Below are 21357 nucleotides of genomic sequence, written 5' to 3'. Positions count from 1 at the left end.
ACCACCGTGCTGAGTTTCACGCGATTCGAAACAACTAGTTTTGTAATGTAATGTTGTCAGGTCCAAATAACCACACACTCACTCAAATTTCCTTGTGCAATTGTTATGTATTTTATATACATTAAGTGAAGAATGAGAATCATCAAGGATTCTTTTATTTGCCAGAATCCTTGATTAGCGTCCAGGACTGAAAATATCTTTGCATTTGACATGCTGGAGACCACTTCTTCCACCGTCATTAGAAGGTAATGTTCACGCTTTATTGCTTTATTAAGGTTTTCTGGATCCACATATAGCCTACGTAGCCTACCTTGTTCAGTTTCACCACTGTTACCATGCTGTTCACCCTCTCTGTTGGTTCTGTTTATGCTTTCCATCTCTTCAACTATTTAGTCCTGCAGGAACCTTTCTTGGTGGATGAATCACTGGGGGCCGTTTTGATGTGATGCTCAGTTGACAAGCAACCAAGGCTAGAAAACAGGTCTTCAAACAAAGTATTTTAATGTGTCGTCTTTAGTCTTTATTTCATTTAGGTAGGCTACTCTTCTCATCATCCCTAAATTTTCACAAGTTGCGCGTTCAAGAATTGCAGGTAGCCTTTGTTGCTGTCAACCAGGGGCGGCGCTAAGGCTGGCCTAAGCATAGATATCATATAAAGGCTAGATGTCTCGTCCGCGCTGCTGGCCAATGGAGGTCGACGTCCGCACACGGCGGCCATCTTACCACAGGGTGCTCACTCACTCGTAACATGGTGCATGTACTTTTAAATAACCATAACTTGCTCAATTTTCTACCGATTTTCAAACGGTTTGGTTTGTTATTAACGTCAGAGATGTAGCTATGAAACTGCATACATATGAATAATTATACAAATGGACTTCCATATGAAAGAATTATAGCCACAGTAATGACGTTTGTAAGAAACCAAACCGTTTGTAAATCCGTCAAGATTTCACCGAGATAAGAGGATTTGTGTGCGTGCTGCTCACTTACCTTAATTCACAGAGCCCTGTGGTAAGATGGCCGCCGGTGATGCCGGAAGTGACTCCGCCTTAAGACATCTAGCCTTTATATGATATCTATGGGCCTAAGGGCCAGGGTATGTTTTTAGGAAACCCCCGAATATTTTGTTACCTTGTCTTCGCAAAACAATTAATCAGAAAAACAAATGTGAATAAGATTACAGCAGCCGCGATTACCTAATCATGAAAAGTGCATTACAGTTTTATTTATATTTATAAAAGGTACTTTTTGCAAAAGGTAGCCTACTTACGACATGCTTTTGCAGCGTTGAGCATTGTAGCCAATCACAGACATGTCTGTTGAACGCATCGGCCAATCAGAGGCGTTTAAATGAGTCGCTGTGCTGAAGATGTGTTTTGCGCGAGTTCTACACTTTTGCAAACCTGTCATTATTATTGGCAATAACCTTAAGATGCAAATAAGAGATTCACTGCAATATATTTGATATTCTTGATGCTGCTCTGATGCACTCCATTACGCACCGCTCTGTTTGTTGTTAGGATGACTAAAAGTTCACCGGTCTAGCTCAATGTCAAAATGATTAAAGGCGGGCCTTTTTTAATTGAAAATATGCTACAATTTCCTTGATTCATTTAGAGAGACTGCATGCATAATTAAAAATAAAATATTATTTGCAAATAGTTACAATTATTTCAATAAGCCTTTCTTTTTCTTTATTCCCTTAAATCGCTTTTATAATTAGGTGGCCTAATTAATTACAAAAACAGAACTGTTTCTCTCAAAAAAAAAAAAAAAAAAAATAGGAACATTGTTTATGTGCTTGAAATAAAACTGATTTATATGATCAATATTCCTTGCTTCTCAGTCCTGGACGCTAATCCAGGGTAGCTGCACAGTTTTTAAAGTCAAATTTAAGGCTTTTTAAGACCTGAAGAAATCTAAATTAATACCGTAGTATTAATATTAATATTTCTCGATATTTTCAAAGTTTTGTTGATAATAATTAGATGATATTTTACTGATTGGGGTTTTGTACTCAGTCCTATTTTTTCAAAGTCCTATATTCTCCTATAAGTTTTGATTAAGCAAAAGCTGTGGCACTGCTGCCCTCGTGTGGTGAGTGTGAAATATAAATGATGACGTGAAACAAATCCATTTCCTTCTTTCGATAGATAGATAGATAGATAGATAGATAGATAGATAGATAGATAGATAGATAGATAGATAGATAGATAGATAGATAGATAGATAGATAGATAGAGCCCCACAATTAAAACTACTTTAATCCTAAAACTAAGCATCATCTTACTGACATATTTTTGGGAGATATAGATTGGCAACTGAAATTTCTAAGCATTTTATTTAAGTACAGTTGCTATAGCTTGCTATTATAAAAATATCAATGATTTACATTACAATATTTCAGAATTTCATGTTGCTTTTTGGCCATATCGATAACCACAGCTGCACCTCATTGAATTTATTTGCTCAGTTTGGGCCTCTGAATAAAGGTTTTTTCTTTCTTTTTGTTTTTTCTTGTTTTGAGCTTTTGAGCTCCATTATTTCTCACTATAGGCTATGGGTTGTAAGTCTGATTGCCAATAAAACATGATAGGCTACTTAACAAAAAGCCAGTATGTAAACTTTAAAAAAATATTTTATATATTTAATAATCTGTTCCATTTCTTACTGTCAGTTGATATGTCAGGATTTACAGATTTATTTTATTATCTTAAAGCTTCTGCTAAGAAAAATAGTGAAAAAAGTATACTTTACTGTATTTGAAATATATTCCCATTAGCATCACCATTTTTCACACACTTTAAAATAATTGTACTATAGTATATATAAAAAAAAATGTTTTAGAAAAATATACTTGAAGTGAAAATTCTGTTTATTTTTTAAAAGTGTATTTATTTACTTTACTTAAAAATATATATTTTAGGTAGCCTATATTTTTAAATGTGTGCTGAAAATGATCATTGTAACAATGCATTGACAGTATACTTTTTAAAATACATTATAGTATACAATAGTTTTTTGTACAAAGTATAGCTAATATTTGTTTATTAAAAATTGTGCAATTTGTAGTACTAGTGCAAAAAATGCCCGTGCAAAATCAGTTTTTGAGTGTGTTTTTAGTAATTGTTGGTTTGGTGTGTGCTCATTGTTACAATTGCACAGCAAAAGTTCAGTGACATTTTTATTTGTGCATGGTAGAAAGCACACTGTAACTCCGAGAAAAAGTTATGCTTGAGCAAACAGTTTGTGAATAGGCAACTACAATGATGCCTGTGAAAGAGATGTGAACGCATTGAATAGGATATGTTTAGTTGGTGAATAGCATAGGCTATTACACAGTAGTGATAGCGTTAAGCACACCAGAATGAAATATAATATTCAGAAGTAAACAGCATAGCTGACTTACAGATTCAGTTTACATCCACAAATGAATAAGCGCCTCGATTCAGGGAGCAGTGCAAAGTGCCCGAGCAAAATCTGTTTTTGTGTGTGTTTTATAAGCGTGTCGATTCAGGGAGTAGTGCAAAGTGCCCGTGCAAAATCAGTTTTTGTGTGTGTTTTATAAGCGTGTCGATTCAGGGAGTAGTGCAAAGTGCCCGTGCAAAATCAGTTTTTGTGTGTGTTTTTAGTAATTGTTGGTTTCTTGGTAAAGAAAACACATTTTTACTCAAATTAATCAAAATGGATTTATCACGTTTTGGAACCAAACTATAATATTCAGAAGTAAACAGTGTAGCTGACAGATTGTCAGAATGTTTATTTTTAAACCACAACCTTCTTGGGGCTTCTTTGACCGATGTTTATTTTTAAACCACAACCTTCTAAAAATGATATATATTTAACGATATCTTTAGCATTTCTCTTCCAAACAACGTCAAACTTGGCACTGCACTTACTCGTGCCCGTAGCGAGACACCTGTCAAGTTTGAAATCCATCTGACTAACGGTTCGAGAGATATGTGGTTAACAGACACACAGACAGACATACAGACACACAGACAGACATACAGACAGACAGACACACAGACAGACAGACAGACAGACAGACAGACAGGCTGTCGGTACACGATCCGTTCAACCTGCACTATCCGTTCTACGCATGCGTATAATGGGATTTTAGCAATATTGCGATTATGCTTTACCTCATGTAAACACAATACTATACTGACGTTCCTGTAATTTATAGATAGATTTGGAATAAGCTAAAGGTATTACTGAGCATATATACTTTTTACTCAAATATAATACAATGGTATATTACTTGTATCTTTCAAGACACTGATAATTAATTTTTAATGTACTTGTAACACAAATAAAGTACAATTTAATATCACTAATCAAGCATGTAATTAGTCCCTACACAGGCGTGTACTAAGTATAGGCCTACTTGAAGTTGTTACAAAATAGCACACAACATAGCCTAAGTAGCAAAACAAAATGAACACGGCAAAATATAGCCTACAATATTAGTTTCTATATAGGCCTAGTATTATAAATTAAGCATTTATAATCGATAATTAGAAACAATAATAATTATTAAACAATCCAAGTTTCTTGTCTTCTTTTATTTGCTGTTCACTCTCATTCCGCTCTTTGTGTCACTTACATGTTTGTTTTTCTTCCTAGCGATGTTTTTGTTGTATTGCTTTATCTGGATACTCTTCAGCTTCTATCAAGGGTTTAATGTCCACTGCCTGTGACTGTTTTAAAACACAACTCATGCTGTAACGGAGGCTACGTCTCTGGTTAACTGAAGTCAGAGATCGCGGAGTGATACGAGAGATGTAAAAGTAGCACCGGTTGCTCGGCTGAGTGATGAATATCTGGCAGATAAAGACGATCTATTTGAGTATTTGTCATATAGGAAACGCCTCCGATCGTTAAACATATGCTTTTAAATTTATCAAACTAATAATCTAACGAGTAAATAAAATAATTCTCAAAAAAGTGTGTCCAGGGCGATGGAGAGCCACAGGTTCGCTCAGGCTCAGGCACAGGCTCAGGTGAGTTCGGGTGTCGGTTCCCCGTCCTCTGGACTCCCTCACCGGGCGGCTCTGATTCTGGCCCGGGGTGGCAGTAAAGGAATCCCTCTGAAGAACATCAAGAATCTGGCCGGTGTTCCTCTCATCGGATGGGTGCTGAGAGCTGCCTTGGACTCAGGAGTCGTTGACAGGCAACTACATTTGAGCTTTTCTTAACTGTTTTAATATTATGGCTTTAATATGCTTTTTGTTCTTCAATGTGTGAATGAAACCAACTTAAACTGGGAGATAAATGAAATGTTTGTGGTGGATATTGCCTAAGTTTGTCGTCATGTTTAAGATTAAAATGAGCTACAATTACCAGATAGGCTGCTTTTAAATGTCTTAATTTGTCTTTTGTAAGTAAAATTGAGATATTTATTATTTTAATGACTGATGTTATGTGTGGCAGTGTGTGGGTTTCCACAGATAATGATGAAATTGAGCGCGTCGCTAAAGTCTGGGGTGCGAAAGTTCATCGTCGCAGTCCTGAAGTTTCCCAAGATGATTCCAGCTCTCTGGCGACCATCCAGGAGTTCATCCGACACAGACCCGGTGAGACAGACCTTCAGCATCATCTTACTTTCATTTTTATGCCTAAAAAAAAAGATCTAACTTGCTGACATATGAGGTTTTGCATTGCAAGTAGTCTATGACTTGTAGAGCCTTTTATGATATCAAAATATATATGTTTTGTCATTTAGCCTATGCTATAATTTTCCTGCATATGTGTTTTGAACTGAGGAATGTAGAAGATAAAAATATAAGCTGATAATGTGTGTGTGTGTGTGTGTGTGTGTGTGTGTGTGTGTGTGTGTGTGTGTGTGTGTGTGTACATACAAATGTGTACAGTTAGTACAGAATAAAAACCACATATATATACAAGGATGGCAATATCCCAAATCTTTGGACATGTTTTGGTCCCCATGCATGAGGAAAACCGCTTATAAATCACACTAAGTGATGTTTTTTGAAAATGTAAACATGCAGAAAGATTTCTGTGATGGGTTGGTTTATGGATAGGGTATGTGTATTGTGAGAGAATATACAGTTTGTACAGTACAAAAAACATTATTTCTATAGAAAGTCCCTATAAAACGTGTGTGTGTGTGTGTGTAAAAAAACTTGCTGTTGAGCACTGCAGAATTAATTTGAACTTGTATAGTATATTTAACAAGGAAATTTATGTACTTTAAATTTGGGGGAAAATACATTTTCGACGTGGTTGAAATGTTGAAATGTTTTATAAGCAGTATAAATTTGTGTAATATAAAGAGGGAGACCTAGAATATAAGACAATTACAAACAATTAAAAGATGTAAAATATTTAAGGGTTTGCCTTTATTAATGCTAACTCTTTACAATAAGGTTTCATTTGTTAACATCTGTCCTTGTTACAGTGTAATTATACATTTAAGTACTGAGTAATATTAATTAATTAAGTATACTGACTATAGGGTTAGGGTTAGAATTAGGTTTGTTGTAGGTTTAGTTTCATGTAATTATGCATATAGTTATTACTATAGTAACAACATGTAACATGTGTAGCAAAATAAAATGTTACCTACATTTGTTACAATCTTATTTAATGTTAGATAATAAAAATCAAACTGTTCATGTTAGTTCACAGTGCATTAACAATAAATAAATGCTGTAAAAGTATTGTTCATTCTTAGGTCATGTTAACTATGAAACCTTATTGTAAAGTGTTACCAAAACTGTTTACGGCCCAGAAAGGCCTCCATCTTTACTGTATTTGTCATTTGTTTTGTCGCTGTGTTTTAGAGGTGGACATCGTCTGTCATATTCAGGCTACGTCTCCATGTCTGCACCCTCATCATATCAGAGAAGCCCTACAGATGATCACGGGACAGGGGTGTGATTATGTGTTTTCAGTGGTGCGCAGACACCAGTTTCGGTGGGTGGAGGTGGACGAGAAAGGTACAGTATCACGAAAACATCTCACAATCTCCAATAAGGAGACAATTACAGAATTTTGCTTTGCATGAATATAAGGCAAATAAGGACTTTCCATTTGATGTTAATGCACAATCCTTTATGATCACTGTTTTAACAGCATGTTGTAAAAACAGAAGTGTCACATATTATAAATCTCTATGTCCCCTAACCCTGTTTCTATGAAAAGGTTTTATGTTTAGTGACAGTCATAATAAAAGCTTGAACTACATCTGAAGGTTTATTAGAGGGTAAGAATCCGACTTCTCCGAACATCGATGTGGCGTACAGACCTCGACGCCAAGACTGGCCTGGGGAACTCTATGAAAATGGCTCTTTCTACTTTTATAAGAGAAAGGACCTAGAAAACGGCCTTAAACAGGTGGGTAGTTATCAAAATATGGTGAAAAACCTGTTCCTTGACTTCTCAGTCATGGAAAATATTTTAATTAGCCTTGAAACACCATGTAAAGACATAATGTAAATTGTACATTTATTATTTATTAGTGCCTGAAAAGCCCCTTGTCCCCTTTCATTTGGTACTCCACTTATGACATTTACAGTTATTTATTTGTTAATTTTTATGACCTTTTTTTAGAAATAAATATATCAGTATATCTGTATCGGCCGATATATGATCCTTTCTAATGTTATAGTTATCGACCCAATAAGAAAATTTGGCCACTATATTAAAGCCGATAAATCATTTCCTTTAGCTGAGACGCTTCAGATGTGTGCTGTTTGATATAGGATGCGTTTGGTTAAGAATTAATGCGGTTGTAAAGCGCACCACTGATCATCGCTACATATTAATAACTATAATAAACTAGGCTACTGTATTGTATGTGTATGATTTATGTTGAAGTGCTTAAGACGTGGCTTTTAATGGTGAGCCTTTTGTTTTTGTAATCAGGCTCTCAAAAATTAAATAAACAATTTGGATTTAGATTTAGCAGCCAATATAACGGTTATCGGCTTTCAAATATAAAGAAAATCATCGGTTATCGGTATCGGCCAAAAATTTTATATCAGTGCATTCCTACCTTTTATTGCAAGGTTAAGCATGGTTTATTTTAAAACTTCTGTTTACCGTTCAGCGGTTCCCCCTTCTCCCATGAGCCTTGAACTTCGTTACATTTATATTTGAAAGCATTTTATAAGGAAATATAGTAAATAAAGTAAAATAAGAAATATAAAACATATTAACTAATTTATAGTATAGCTATGTTTCACTGTAAGTAAATAATATGGTGAAATAAATTATGTAAATAAAATAATAATAAAATGAATAAATGATCAATCAAATGACAACTACAACTATATAAATGACTAATGATTATAAATGGTTATGAAGTTAAATATAAAAATAAAGAAAATAATCTTTAAAATAATCAAACTGGTTGTTGAAAACCCTGCTTAGATCCTTAGAAAAAGATTGACTAATCACTGATATCACAACCAATCCTTCATTTGTAAAACAAACTAAAAAAAAAAAAAAAAAAAAAAAATTCAGATGTAAAGATGTTCATAAATACTTGGCATCAGCTTTAATGGGAGAAAAAGTCAACATTTAAAAAAATACATGTCCCATGTGTGAAACCTCTCCATGAGAGCTCATGACCTCAATCGCTCTGTTTCAGTTATTTTGATCTGTTCTGTGTTTTAGCTGGGCAAGATCGCTTACTATGAAATGCTGCCTGAGCACAGCGTTGATATCGACGTGGACATCGACTGGCCTGTCGCTGAGCAGAGAGTTCTGAGGTGAGTATTTCATCAAACTCTGTTTGTGACAAAACACAATAATGCAGATATAAATGCTGCCCTGTTCTGCAGGTTTGGCTACTTCGGCCGAGAGGAGAAAGCGGCGGTCAGGCTGTTTCTGTGTAAAGTGTCTGGCTGTTTGACGAGCAGTAAGATATACATGTCTGTTTCTGGAGAGGATCTTGTGGCCTTTAGTGCTCGAGACGTGGCAGGCATACAGATGCTAAAGAGAGAAGATATAGAGGTACAGTTGTGTAGCCTGGGACAAATAATGGGGCAGAGTACCTTTACACTGTAACAAAAAAAAATCATTTTAGCAGTATAATACTGTAAAAATACTATGGTAAACACCTGATCATTTATTAATGGGAAGTTCATTTTAAGGACATTTTAAGTATAATTTTACATTAAAATACTTTCAAATGTACAGACTTTGGATGTAAAAACATTTAAAAAAATCATCTTATAATTTACAGTAGCTATGTTTCCATCATCCACCTATTTTTATGAGTGATTTTTATGCAAATTGTGGGATATGCATAAATAGGATACCATGGGATACCAACCACAGCTGCCGTTACTTCCCCTTTTCATAGAGTAGCAACACCTATGGCCATTCACAAACCATTTCATTTGTTCATACATCTATTATTGTCAATAGCATGCAACATTAAGAGCAGAAGAGTATGTATTAAGAAAGTAAACAGGGATCATTTTGATTTCATGTTTCCTAACTTTCATCAGGTGATCCTCATATCCAGCGTGAACGAGCCGCTGTCCAGGGGTCTCCTGGAGAAAGTGTCCCAGCAGGCCGGATGTGGCCTCAGGATTGGAGAACAGCAGAACAGGCTTGATATGGAGCGGCTGATGAAAGAGAAGAAACTGCGCTGGGATGAAGTGGCCTTCATGGGTGAGTGTCATGTTCAAAATCCAGCAAAACCAGTTTTAAGCAGGTAAAGTAAAATTTATTTATATAGCACTTTATATGTAATGCAGATTGTTTCAAAGCAGCTTCACAGTAATAAACAGGAAAAAAAACAGAATTAATGAGGAAGACTTCATCAAATATGAGACAAATTCAAATAGTGCTGGAAAGACAATAGTGTCATTATTCAACTCAGTTTAATGTTGATTCAGTTCAGTTCATTGTCAATGGTGCAAAATTCATCAAAGTTATCATGAAATCAAATATACAATTCTTATTTTTATTGAATATTGCAGTATTTATTATAAATTATATTTAAGGCAAGATTTTAACTCTGACTATATTAGATGTACTGTATAATTTATTTCCATTATGAGCTCCTGTATATTCAAAAGACCTCAAGACATAAAAAAAAAAAAAAAAAAAATGCATTTTACTCTGCCTTGTATTGTATGGTAGCCTGACGTCGTCATACTCAGATTCTAGTCAGAATGTGAGTCTGATACTTCTCCATAGAGATTTGATTATGGGGCGTGTCTCAACCAAACCAGGAAAAAAAAAAACTCTGCACTCAATTGGATAGACCTACAACCAATCAGAGCAACGGAGTAAATGACGCATGTTCTTCATTCATATTTTCAACCAACAAAATGTCGCGGCTCTCTGTTCCTCTTTTAAAATGAATGCGCTGTCGATATAACAGACGCGATGGCGGAATCTACACATGATGTTTCATAAACAAAGTTCGGGAGGAGCACGTACAAATAATCAATCCAATATCAACTTGTCATCAAACAATACCATGTCTAACGTTACCCTTTCTATCAGCATGAGGAAGCATATTCACTCTGTAAACTTACCTAACACTCCTTGACAGTTTTTCAGCATCCCTCCACCACCCCGAATCCTCACTCTTGGCTTGTTCTCTCACAACCAGGAATACGGGGGAGTATGGTTACCGAGCCCACAGCCCTCTCCTCGGACAGCACGTCATATACGCATTTATTCTATCGACTTATTTGTAAATGTGAACTCGTGAAATCTCAATTCTCCAGCAGCAGTCGTCTTTGTTGTAAACTAATTCAAATCAAGCGCTCTTTGGTGACGTGGACGATTACGTTGCGTTGCTCATCTGTCCATCATCGTATAAAGCCCGCCCTGACAATTTGATTGGTCCGAACAATTTTTGTTCGGGCATAATAGCTCCTCAACGGAGCGAGTCCAGACCGAACTTCCCGACCAAAAAATGTTGTGGGCGGGGTTCGGGCTGGCACCCAGGCTAATTGTATGGTATAACTATGCTAATATTTACTTGTGAAATTACTAAAATAAATTGTAGCTCTTTATTAATTAATAATCTAGATTTTAATAATCTATGTATCATAGGCTGTCAGTTAAAGCTTCGATCTAGAGCATTTTGCAGTGTTTTACACTGGAAGACACGGGAACCTCCAAACGAATGGTGTAAATAAACCTGGAACCACATGCAAAATAATAAAACTTTTATTGAGCAGTCTGTGATGTTTTCCCTCACAGGTTCAGAAGCTGAAGACGTAGAGATCCTGTCTCAGGTGGGGCTGAATGGCGTCCCATGTGACGCACCTGTGGCAGATCTCATCGCAGCGAAATACACCTGTCAGAGACCCGCCGGCCACGGAGCCGTTCGAGAGTTTGCAGAGTACATTCTGACGCTGAAGAAGAAGAGCTCGTCACACGTGAACCAGGATCACATTGACAGGGCTCATTTTTAAAGAGTATTCCAGTTTCAGTTTTAAACAGTCAGTTTGTGTTTAACATGACATCGGATCTAATTTGAATGAATAAAACACCTGTGCGTGTCTGTGAGCAATTAAACAGTTGTTCTACTTTATCTTTTTACTTGATCTCTCTCTCTACATATTTACTAATTTCTTCAAATTCAATATTCATTTACTTATTGCATATCATTTTATGGTTTAATGTTTATCTTCTGCTATGTGATAAGGAAATGTCCTGTCAATGTCATCAAGGAGAGTGTTAGAGTGCAGACGTATAGTTTTAAGTCACGTTATTAGCGGTGTGGAATCCATGTGTACCAGATCCTGGCCGACACTATGATCCCTGTTCCCAGAGGTACACGACATGCAAATGTTTTAATGTTTTAAGCAATGCATGCTGGGAACTAGAAATCTGTTGTAACACACGTTTGAGTTATACTTAACATAATCAGTTATTGAGTGCACAGCTCAAGTATACTAATAATATCATCATACTTCCCCAGTTGATTGATTGCATTAAGAATTGCAAAACATTTTAGTAATACAAGCTTTCTGAAATGTTACGTTTAAATGTGCAGATGTGCATTCATTTGCACTAATTTGCATACTTTCCAGAACAGAAATCTGAATGTTGGATAAAGCTAGGTTCAAAATTTTGTTGATACTAAGGTTTTTACAGAAGGTATTTTTATATCTCTTTTGATATCACTTCGTAAATCAGAAAATTCTGTCAACAGCCCGTAGAAAAAAAAAAAAGAAAAAAAAAACGTTTTAAGGAATAAAATGTTTAAAATCAAACAAATGATAGCCTATATGAACAAACCCCTCTGGATTTATTATTTTTTTTAAATGGAGCAATAGGAATAAAAATGTATGTAAGTGCTGCTGAAGTGGATTTATGGTTCAGTGCAAAAGAAAAACTCATTTTGAGAAAACGGCTTGTACATATATGTATATATGTACACTGTAAAGAAAAAAAGCAACTATACAAAATCTTTTGAGTTTCAAATACTAAGAAATGCACATTTTTTAAACTACATAATTTTTTGCCTGTAGTGTTTTGTCTTAAAGGAACACTCCACCGTTTTTTGAAATAGGGCTTATTCACATTCTTTCATACATTTAGATAGGTGGGTAAATGCATTTTTGTCTCAGTGCATGCATTGTTTTAGTTTGACAGGGTCGGCGCTAACTTAGCTTAGCACAATGAATGGAATCCTTTGTTGCCAGCTAGCATGTACAACGAGTACAAATAGCGATGCAGATTAACACTAGGTGATTTCTTAGGCAGATATTGACTTGGGACTATATTATGGGGAAGCACAGGCGAAGCACGGCTACTTAGGCGAAGCACTGCTACTTGGGCGCAGAGATATCACGCAACACATGAAATCCCACGACTTACGTCAACATACCGGTGTGAATAGAAGCTGCCTGGCTATTTTCCCAACAGTACATGAATGGAGATGAACATGGCTGATTTTGTGTGAGCCAGAACCATACATACAAGAGTTTACAGAAAATGAGTAGAAATAGAACGACAGGAGGAGGTTACGATCGCTCAACAGCCCGAGGACGTGAGGATGAGAGCCAACACGAACTGGTGGTGTGAATGTGGGGGAATATGCCGACTGAAATAGAGTGTCTGTGCTGTGGTGAGTGGGACAAGTTTCTGCCATCGATAACCAGGCTCAACGTGTCAGATCAAGATGAGCGTGCCCGCAGTTGTGTCACAGCTACCGCGGATTTCACGGCGTTGATTCATCCGGCAGTACTCGGATTTTATTTTCCGGTGTGATAAAGTGAACTGGAAAAAACGCCCCACGCCGAATAGACCAAATGGACAGCTGTCCACAGAGTAAGTGATTATTTTAAACATGACACATGTATAGTAAACTGCTTGTAGCCTTCTCCTCTCTAGTAGTTATACTAAATCTCCTGAGTCAAAAGAACCAGGCTAACTCGGTGAGAGAAATATAGCTAACTTAGCCCTCAGTCATTTCATTTTACAGGTAACGATAACAGCGATTTTTATTTTAGTTTGGTTGTTCATGCTAAACAGGTTGAATTCAACATGAGGTTATACTAGAGGAGGCTAACGTTATTTGAACCGTAGTCTATATACAGCTTCTCAGCATCTATCTTATAACCGAATAAAGCCACAGATTAACATAAGGAAGAGTAATAAAAGACAACTTACATGTGCACTTTGTTCTGCCTGTGCTTTGAAAATAGATGGGATGGGACAGCCGTATGTTTCAGACGTAGTACCGTCTTTCTGGGCCCATATTCCATTTTTTTCAAAGTAACTTAGTCCTCCGGAGCAAAATGCTCTTTGCAAACACGATACTGTTTGATTTTGTAGAGAGGCGTTGAAGTACAGATCTCCAGAGCAGCTAGCCATTTATTTCTCAGTTCCACATTCGATGGAATTCTGTGAAACATTACATTCGTGTATGTCCTTTGCTTGTTCTCACAACCTTTTGCTACGCAGATATTTACCATGTTTGCTGTAACTGTAGCTGTAACTTCTCAAAAAAAAAAAACAATTGGTGCAGGTCACGCGTGTTGTTCTTCTGTGTTTTGACTCGTTGCACACCGGTATGTTGACAGAAGTCGTGGGATTTCATGTGTTGCGTGAAATCTCTGCGCCCAAGTAGCCGTGCTTCGCCTAAGTAGCCGTGCTTCGCCTGTGCTTCCCCATAATATAGTCCCAAGTTAATATCTGCCTAAGAAATCACCTAGTGTTAATCTGCATCACTATTTGTACTCGTTGTGAATACGCAGGCCACAAGAAGTAATTACGTGGGTTTTTTTATTTTTTTTTATCACTTTTACTCAGGACATGCTAGCTGGCAACAAAGGATTCCATTCATTGTGCTAAGCTAAGCTAGCGCCAACCCTGTCAAACTAAAACAATGCATGCACTGAGACAAAAATGCATTTACACACCTATCTAAATGTATGAAAGAATATGAATAAGCCTTATTTCAAAAAACGGTGGAGTGTTCCTTTAAAGTGTAATGAACGTTCAGAAATATTTTATTGAAATGAGCTTGTTTCATTGAATAAACTTGACTGGTTTAATAGTTTAGTCTTGGCTGGACAGTCAAAAAATACCCAAATAATAATATCAGTTCCAGTGGTTGAATTAGAGCTGCAATGATCACTGTGATATGCAAGACATGTGTAAAGTACAGTTTTGTTTTCAGAAGTAGTAAATGTTATATCGGTAACATGGAAACAAGATAAAACTGGCCCATAAAAGACATATGTCGACCTTGTAATGTTGACGTTGAAAGTTGAATCCACAATAAAAGTCAAATTTGTTTAACAGATGTTTGAGCTTCTCTAAAATTATTTGCATATCCCTGTCACCCTATCCACCATAAAATACTGTTTGTGGTGGATTGACTTTGGAATCTTTTAATGACACTTTTGAATTTTTAATGACTCGGTGGTCATTAAAAATCCCAGGATGTCCTTCAGAAAAAGAGTAGGGGTGTAACCCTGGCATCCTGCCCAAAATAGCCCGTTGGCCTCTGTCCATCATGACCTCTTAATCTTCACTGTGTTCTGAAGATTTGACAGGTTGTGTGCTTCTACCAACAATGAGACATGGCTTTATCATCTCAATTCCAAAACCTGGGAAAGATCCCAGAATTACTTGTTGAGGCAAAAACAAGTAACTAACAAAATAGCATCAGGCATAAGAGACATCAGGATTCAAATTGTCCTTAAAAGATATTTATTCTTGCAAGAATGTTCCCAGTCCATCCACAGTCCAGCTGCAGGTGGAGTGAGACTCAGAGCAGAGGTTGGCCAGCATTTTTATAGTGTTATCTCTTGTCACCCTTCACAGCACAAGGAACAAAAGGGACCCCCCTTGACCCCTCTTGACCCCTCCCCAGCACGGGAATCTCCTTACCTCTGAAATCTCACACACACACACCCTGCAGCTGTATCAATATCATAAAAGAAACTCAAAATACAGCCAAAGAACGCATGGCATTCGTTTGTTAAATCGTTGAAAATAAAATACAAAGAAAAGATGAATTTTTTCCACAACATTTCCTCCTCTTTATCATTCTCTGATAAACAACATAGAAAAAAATTCACTCTTGTTTTCTAATCAAACCCATTATACTATTAAATCTTTAAGAATAGAATTAATTCAAGTCTTAATTCAAGAACAGTTATACCCTTCATGTATATCAATACTAAGCCCTAATTTGATTCAATCAAATAAAATCGCAAAACCTTTCTTCAACCATTAATTGGTCAACATTTTCTCCAGATATGTTGATCATCTCGTTGCCTCATGGACGTTCCATCTTCACCAATATGACACTTTGTGTGCTGTTGAAATGGTCTTTTTCCAACGTTGGCAGGAGAGGTATGTTCTAGCGCATATCCTTGATCTTCCACTTTATTCTTCGTTGTGGCGTATGGGGTTGCTGATGTTGGTTGGTATAGTTTAAGGTGAGATGCTTGGACCCAGATCCTTCCAAGATTTTCCCTTAGATCACGATCGCACCCCCACTGGAATGAGTCGTTTACTGTCTGCTGTCACCTGTGAAGGCAGACCTTAAGTGATTTTGTTAGTGACCGCTTGTCTTGTCGTCCCTTTGGTGTGACCTGTGGATTCAACAGCCTGAAACATTATTGTCACCAGATAATTTTTGCTCACTGAATATCACTCAGGGTCCTTGTCCCCTGAAAAAAAACATTCAACCCACGTTGCTCATGTTAACAAAACAATACAGAATCAGTTCTGTGTGGTTCAATCCATCCTGACATCCTGCAAAATGAAAATTTTAAGTTAGGCATTACACAGGGTTAGGCACTGTTTCTTCACTTTGCTCATGCCATGTGCGCAAAAGTCTGCATCTTCTGTAAAGAAAAACAAATGTTGAGGTTATTGTCACATAGTTTTCTTTTGTCTGCTGTGCTGCCACATCTGCTCCGGCGTTTCCTGTCAAAACAATTCTTGTTATTAGCACACTTAAAATACAAACAATGCACACAATTAAACCCAATGTCCTCCCAACATTTATCTTCCCACCTGTGCGATGGCTTTCAGCAAATGTGAACCCCTTAGTAAACCAGATCTAGCTGGTTAATACAAATAAAGTTCTTCAAATAAACCCCTCCTGGACTTTTACTGTCCTCATATACCGATGAGGTCAAAGCTAGATAACCTCTCAGCCTGCTGTGAAGACAATGGGTTTAGCCCTCCCCCCCTGGATTTACTGTTTTCCCACCTGTGAGGCCGAAATGTCTTTGTTTGTGGCCTGAATACAAATTATCCATACTAAAAAGTTCAAAGACTCATCTGACCACTTGTTTTACTGTGCGTTCTCTTGTTCCCGCCATGAGCATATTCATCCTCCTCTTGATGCACAACACCCATCTCGTGCATAAATCTAACATAATAAAATTCTCTTACTTTTATCAGACGCTTTTATCCAAAGCGACTTACATTTCAAGGTACACATTTACATTCTTATCAATTCTTGCTTTCCCTCGGAAATTGAACCCATGACTTTGGCGTTACAAGCGCTAACGCTCTACTGTTTGAGCTATAGAAAACTGCAATATTTGTTCATATTTATTTGGTAACATTTGTTTGGATAAAGTTTGCTAACCCAAACGTTGTCCTTCAGCCAAATTTCCCATCTTTCTCTGCCTCTGAAATAAAAATATTACTTAAAACCACAATTTCATCTTCTTATCAAATTGTTTTAAGGCAATGGCCCCTAAACCCTATTGTTTGGTCTCTTAATCAGCTGTCATCTACGAACATTCTCCAGGTCATCAATTGGTCAGGTCAGGTCGTGTACACTTTGTCAACGTCACTACACTTCGTCAACGTCAGTCGAATAACAATCTTCCCCTTTTTACAATACATAACTGTTAAGGGCTCTCTGGATAATCTGATATTTACTTAGCCTACTGTACGTGTTTGTTGCTGTCAAATTTATAACTTTTTCTCAACACATGACTGACGGCTATCTACGACTTCACAATTCTAATTTATCAATACTTAAACCTGTCCAGAAAGTAATTCAAATCTACTGCACATCATGAATGACCAAAATAATAATTAACAGACAGAGCTCGATGATCAATCAACTTAAAGCTCATCCTGTTCTGTGTTGCCTTCTCATCAGATTGACTCACAATCCTCAGCTTACTTTTCAAATTTGTCATTCGCCTTAACCATCTATAATGCTAAAACACTCTTTCCAGAGGTTAATGACAAATTTATACACACTATTCAGACAGAATAGTTGTCCTAAACTAACACATACTGTACAAACATGAATTAACACTCACACTCATCCCTGACTATGAACTGCTCATATTTCTTATTCATATCTTTTCTCTAAAAAGATTTAAATTTTAAATGACATTTTAACCTTACATTTTCCTGTATCTTTTATCTAATGTTTTTATGGCCTCTTAACCAGTTTCAAAGCATGTCTGTTCATTATTCATCTGATTTTAGAAAAGTCAGCTGGATTGTTTTGGTGCATTATCTTATTTTGCTCCAGCTTTCTTTGGCTGACTGATAACAGAAAGACAGACAGAGTACCATCCTCTTCCTCCACTCAAGCAGTCTCTTTCTCTCTCATTATAAGCAAATAATCTTTTCAACAGCCTCCTAGGACTGTAACTAAAATAATCATAGTCATAGTCAATCCTTAATAGTTCACAAATGTCAAAATACAAATGTTTGACTCAAATTAGAACCGTTACAATAATCTAAAATACATTATGCTATGATCTTTTTTCTAAGGTTATTTTTAGTTTAAATACTCAATTCACCTAACCTTCGTTTTTCAGAAATTTCTCTTGACTCATCACAAGCTGTTCTCATCTTTAGCCACCACCATGTCTAATGACCTTCAGGAGTTAAAACTAGTTCAATATCAAACATTTTTCTTTGCCCATAAGGCAACCAACATCATGTTCCTTATGTCACATCTTTGATCTTCTGTTAAAACAGAACGGTCAAATGTTTAAGGTGACAAGCTATTCGAAGTCCCCGTAATCAAGATGGTTGTTGGTTGTGCTCTGTGATTCTATTTACATATTACTGAGATTGGATGTAATTGTCTCTATATGATAATTAAGCTCTTTTAAGTGAAGGAACATTTTGATATATATATATTGGAGTGGAAGTTGTAGGGAACAGACCCCTCTTTGATGCTCTTGGCCCCAAGTAGCATCACAACCACTCCCTTCTTGTAGGTAACACCTCCCGAACCTGGTGGGCAGGTGCCCCAGTGGCGGCGATAATCCCTGCCTTAGGTTGTTCCCATCTATGGCCATCAGAGAATCTTACCCGTCTTTGGGATCTACGCCTCCTGCACACTGAGTTATGGCTCTACTTCACTTGAGCAAAATTATCATAGTTTGTGGTAATGAAATTTATTTATTTTTATTTTTTTTTTTTTAATCGAGGTAATCAAGAACCATCATATCCACTTGGAACATTTAATATTGACATTCAGTGTACTGTTACTTCTGTAGCCGGAGCCATCGGCCCTGTTTTATGGTGGAGGCTAAAATCAGACAAAGAAGCGGTCAAAAATGTCACTTCTATCATTTAAGGTCTGCATTATTATTTTAAAGACTTCTTTAAAATCATTCAGTTTTACTTTTAAAACATTTACAAATTGTCCTCTAAATTTGTCAAATCTGATTTGTTTTAGCTTTTCCACATCTATGAATCTTTTCAACTGAAACACTGTGCTTTACACAGCCTCAGACAACAGCTTTCAGCTGATATTGAATGAGAGAGAGACTCTTGAGGCATTCAGGACTGGTACACTGCATTCTCATAAACCTTTAACTTCAGACTTTATCTACCATCTTTTTCAACTGTAGCCCATCTTAAGGCATCTTTTCCATGAATTACATGTATTGTAATTTAGACATAATATCCACTCAGAATGAGTCTCTGTTGCACTGAAACTGTGGCAGTTTCAGTCACAGCACATGCCAGATTCAGATAAGCAAACCTGTTTTGGCCAAATCACAATCTTATCTTTTAAAATCAACATTAACAAGCCTTTGTTTAATCAAATGCCTTTTACACATTTTACATTTAGCAACTGTTAATCCTGTAACACTGCTTCTGTTTATTTTATCTTAAAGAAATAATACGAATTATTCTAGTTCTTAATAACAATTTCATTTCAATTTTACTTCAATGTTTTCTCTAGGAGTTTATCAATCTGCTTCTATGATTCACTTTTGAGGCTGCTCCCTGCTTGTGATACATTTTTTTGATTATCATTATAAATCATTCATTAGATTTGTCTCTCCATATCATCTAAAACCTTATCAAAGCATTTCATTCAAAACACAATCATCCTTTTAGTGACCGGTACTTTTAAAATATTTTGCAACTCATTTAGTCTTATCCGTAATTTTATGTCAACCGGTACTTTTTATAGTTCTTTCCTTTCAAAAGGAATTCCTTACACTTAAATCTTTCAATCTTCTTACAACTTTCAAAAGTTCCAACTATCAACTTTATTTCTCCCTCATTTACTTTTACAGTCATACAGTGCGCATACAGTCACTGAATGACCCAGCTGACTGCAATAAAAAACTCTCTGTTATTCTGCCTTTTATCTTTCTAACAGCTTCACCCTATTTTGCACTTCTGAAACATTGTGTTGTATTCAGGAAATGCAAACAGAGCCATTGATAAGCAGTTCTCTGTCTTTTCTTTTACAGTTGCAAATTCAATTACAATAGCCAAATTATAATCTTCATCATATTAACATTGATCTACTTTCTAACCCATATTAACACAGACTTTTCTTTAAATTTGTGTCATTTTGGCACTTTCTTTCTTTGGAGCCAGTTAAGTTATTGTTTATCTTTCCAATCACAATCAAACTTTTACTAAACATCATCTGCAAATCTCTTCAGAGCGTGAGCAGAACTGCTTACAGCATTTGCTCTCTTTTATCTCACTATTTATCAGGACTGTTCAGTTACTCTTCATACAGTATTAAGAAATTTAGCATGTCATTAATTTCATTAACACTGGTTTGATAGCTTATTCAAATGATTAGTATGCAGATTCAACTTAATATTATCATTATTCAGTCCCACTTATCTCTACTGTTCCACAGAAATCACAAGATTCTCTAAATCTTCTCAGTCTCTAAATTACACAGACAGCTATCTTAGCCGCTTGCACCTTCAACTCTTGTTACAAAAGTATGGCAATCTATTCTTAAAATGCCCTTGTTTTCATAACATTAATACAATAAAGCATTCACATCGTCATTATTGGCAGAACATTAATTTTCATAAGCGACACGGAAAATCTAAATATTCTAAACGGGTTTCACAAAGTTTCTGATTAACTTTAGTCACACGTGTCTAGGGAAATTATCTCCAACCCATAATTTCCTTTATAAAACAATATATTTCCTTAAATGGCTTAATATCAACAAAATATCCAATCTTTGGACATTTTCTAATTTGATATTATCATCAACAACACTGATTACAAAACAAGTATACATTTAACATCCAGAAGCTGGTTTGAACAAGCAAGCGCTATTGCTGTACTCCCAGCATAGCTGGACCCTTTAGGTTCAAAAGACAATCGTTTTACTTAATGAAACATTCCTTATCTTTATATCATGTTAATCCCTGTTAATCATACTCAATGCCTTATTTTTATCTAAAACTCACTTTTCATACCATTTCAACTTAATTTACCTTAACAGGCGTTCATAAATAGTTCCATGAATTCTATCTCTTTTTATCTGCTTCTTTTCCATTCAACAATTCACTGTTTGTAAATTCTATCAAGAAAAACGTTCTAAAAACATTCTATCTTTCCCTAAATGCTAATCCTTTCTGCATTTATTTTCGTTTTCTTCTATCTTCTTCA

At 36.2% G+C, this 21357-nt stretch overlaps 2 protein-coding genes across 2 annotated transcripts in view; both read left to right on the top strand.

The window, feature by feature from the left end:
* LOC311283549 (N-acylneuraminate cytidylyltransferase B-like) lies at positions 1-12336 on the top strand. The gene is made up of 9 exons (XM_084398037.1): positions 1-245; positions 4955-5179; positions 5440-5582; positions 6813-6968; positions 7223-7365; positions 8650-8744; positions 8817-8988; positions 9489-9654; positions 11206-12336. Exons 1-9 carry the CDS (start codon positions 211-213, stop codon positions 11418-11420), a joined length of 1350 nt encoding a protein of 449 aa, XP_084254163.1. The 5' UTR covers positions 1-210; the 3' UTR covers positions 11421-12336.
* An 863-nt stretch (positions 12337-13199) lies between these two features.
* Positions 13200-21357, top strand: part of LOC311283551 (N-acetylneuraminate-9-phosphate synthase-like) — a 79484-nt gene continuing 71326 nt past the window's right edge. The window contains exon 1 of the mRNA XM_084398039.1: positions 13200-13284. Within this exon, the coding sequence (XP_084254165.1) occupies positions 13266-13284 (19 nt within the window). The 5' untranslated portion in view covers positions 13200-13265. The remainder of the gene's footprint in view (positions 13285-21357) is intronic.

Source organism: Rutilus rutilus, assembly GCF_951802725.1.
Source record: "Rutilus rutilus genome assembly, chromosome: 23".
Lineage (NCBI taxonomy): Eukaryota > Metazoa > Chordata > Actinopteri > Cypriniformes > Leuciscidae > Rutilus > Rutilus rutilus.
The sequence above is the reverse complement of the archived record's forward strand: the minus strand, read 5'-3'. Positions and strand labels throughout refer to the sequence as shown.

What these genes read in the sequence shown, in the direction of transcription:
- LOC311283549 (XM_084398037.1), top strand. Translation starts at nt 211, where the DNA reads ATGCTGGAGACCACTTCTTCCACCGTCATTAGAAG. An exon ending in TCTTCCACCGTCATTAGAAG is followed by an intron (nt 246 to 4,954) that starts GTAATGTTCACG and finishes TTCTCAAAAAAG; the next exon opens with TGTGTCCAGGGCGATGGAGA. An exon ending in GGATGAAGTGGCCTTCATGG is followed by an intron (nt 9,655 to 11,205) that starts GTGAGTGTCATG and finishes TTTCCCTCACAG; the next exon opens with GTTCAGAAGCTGAAGACGTA.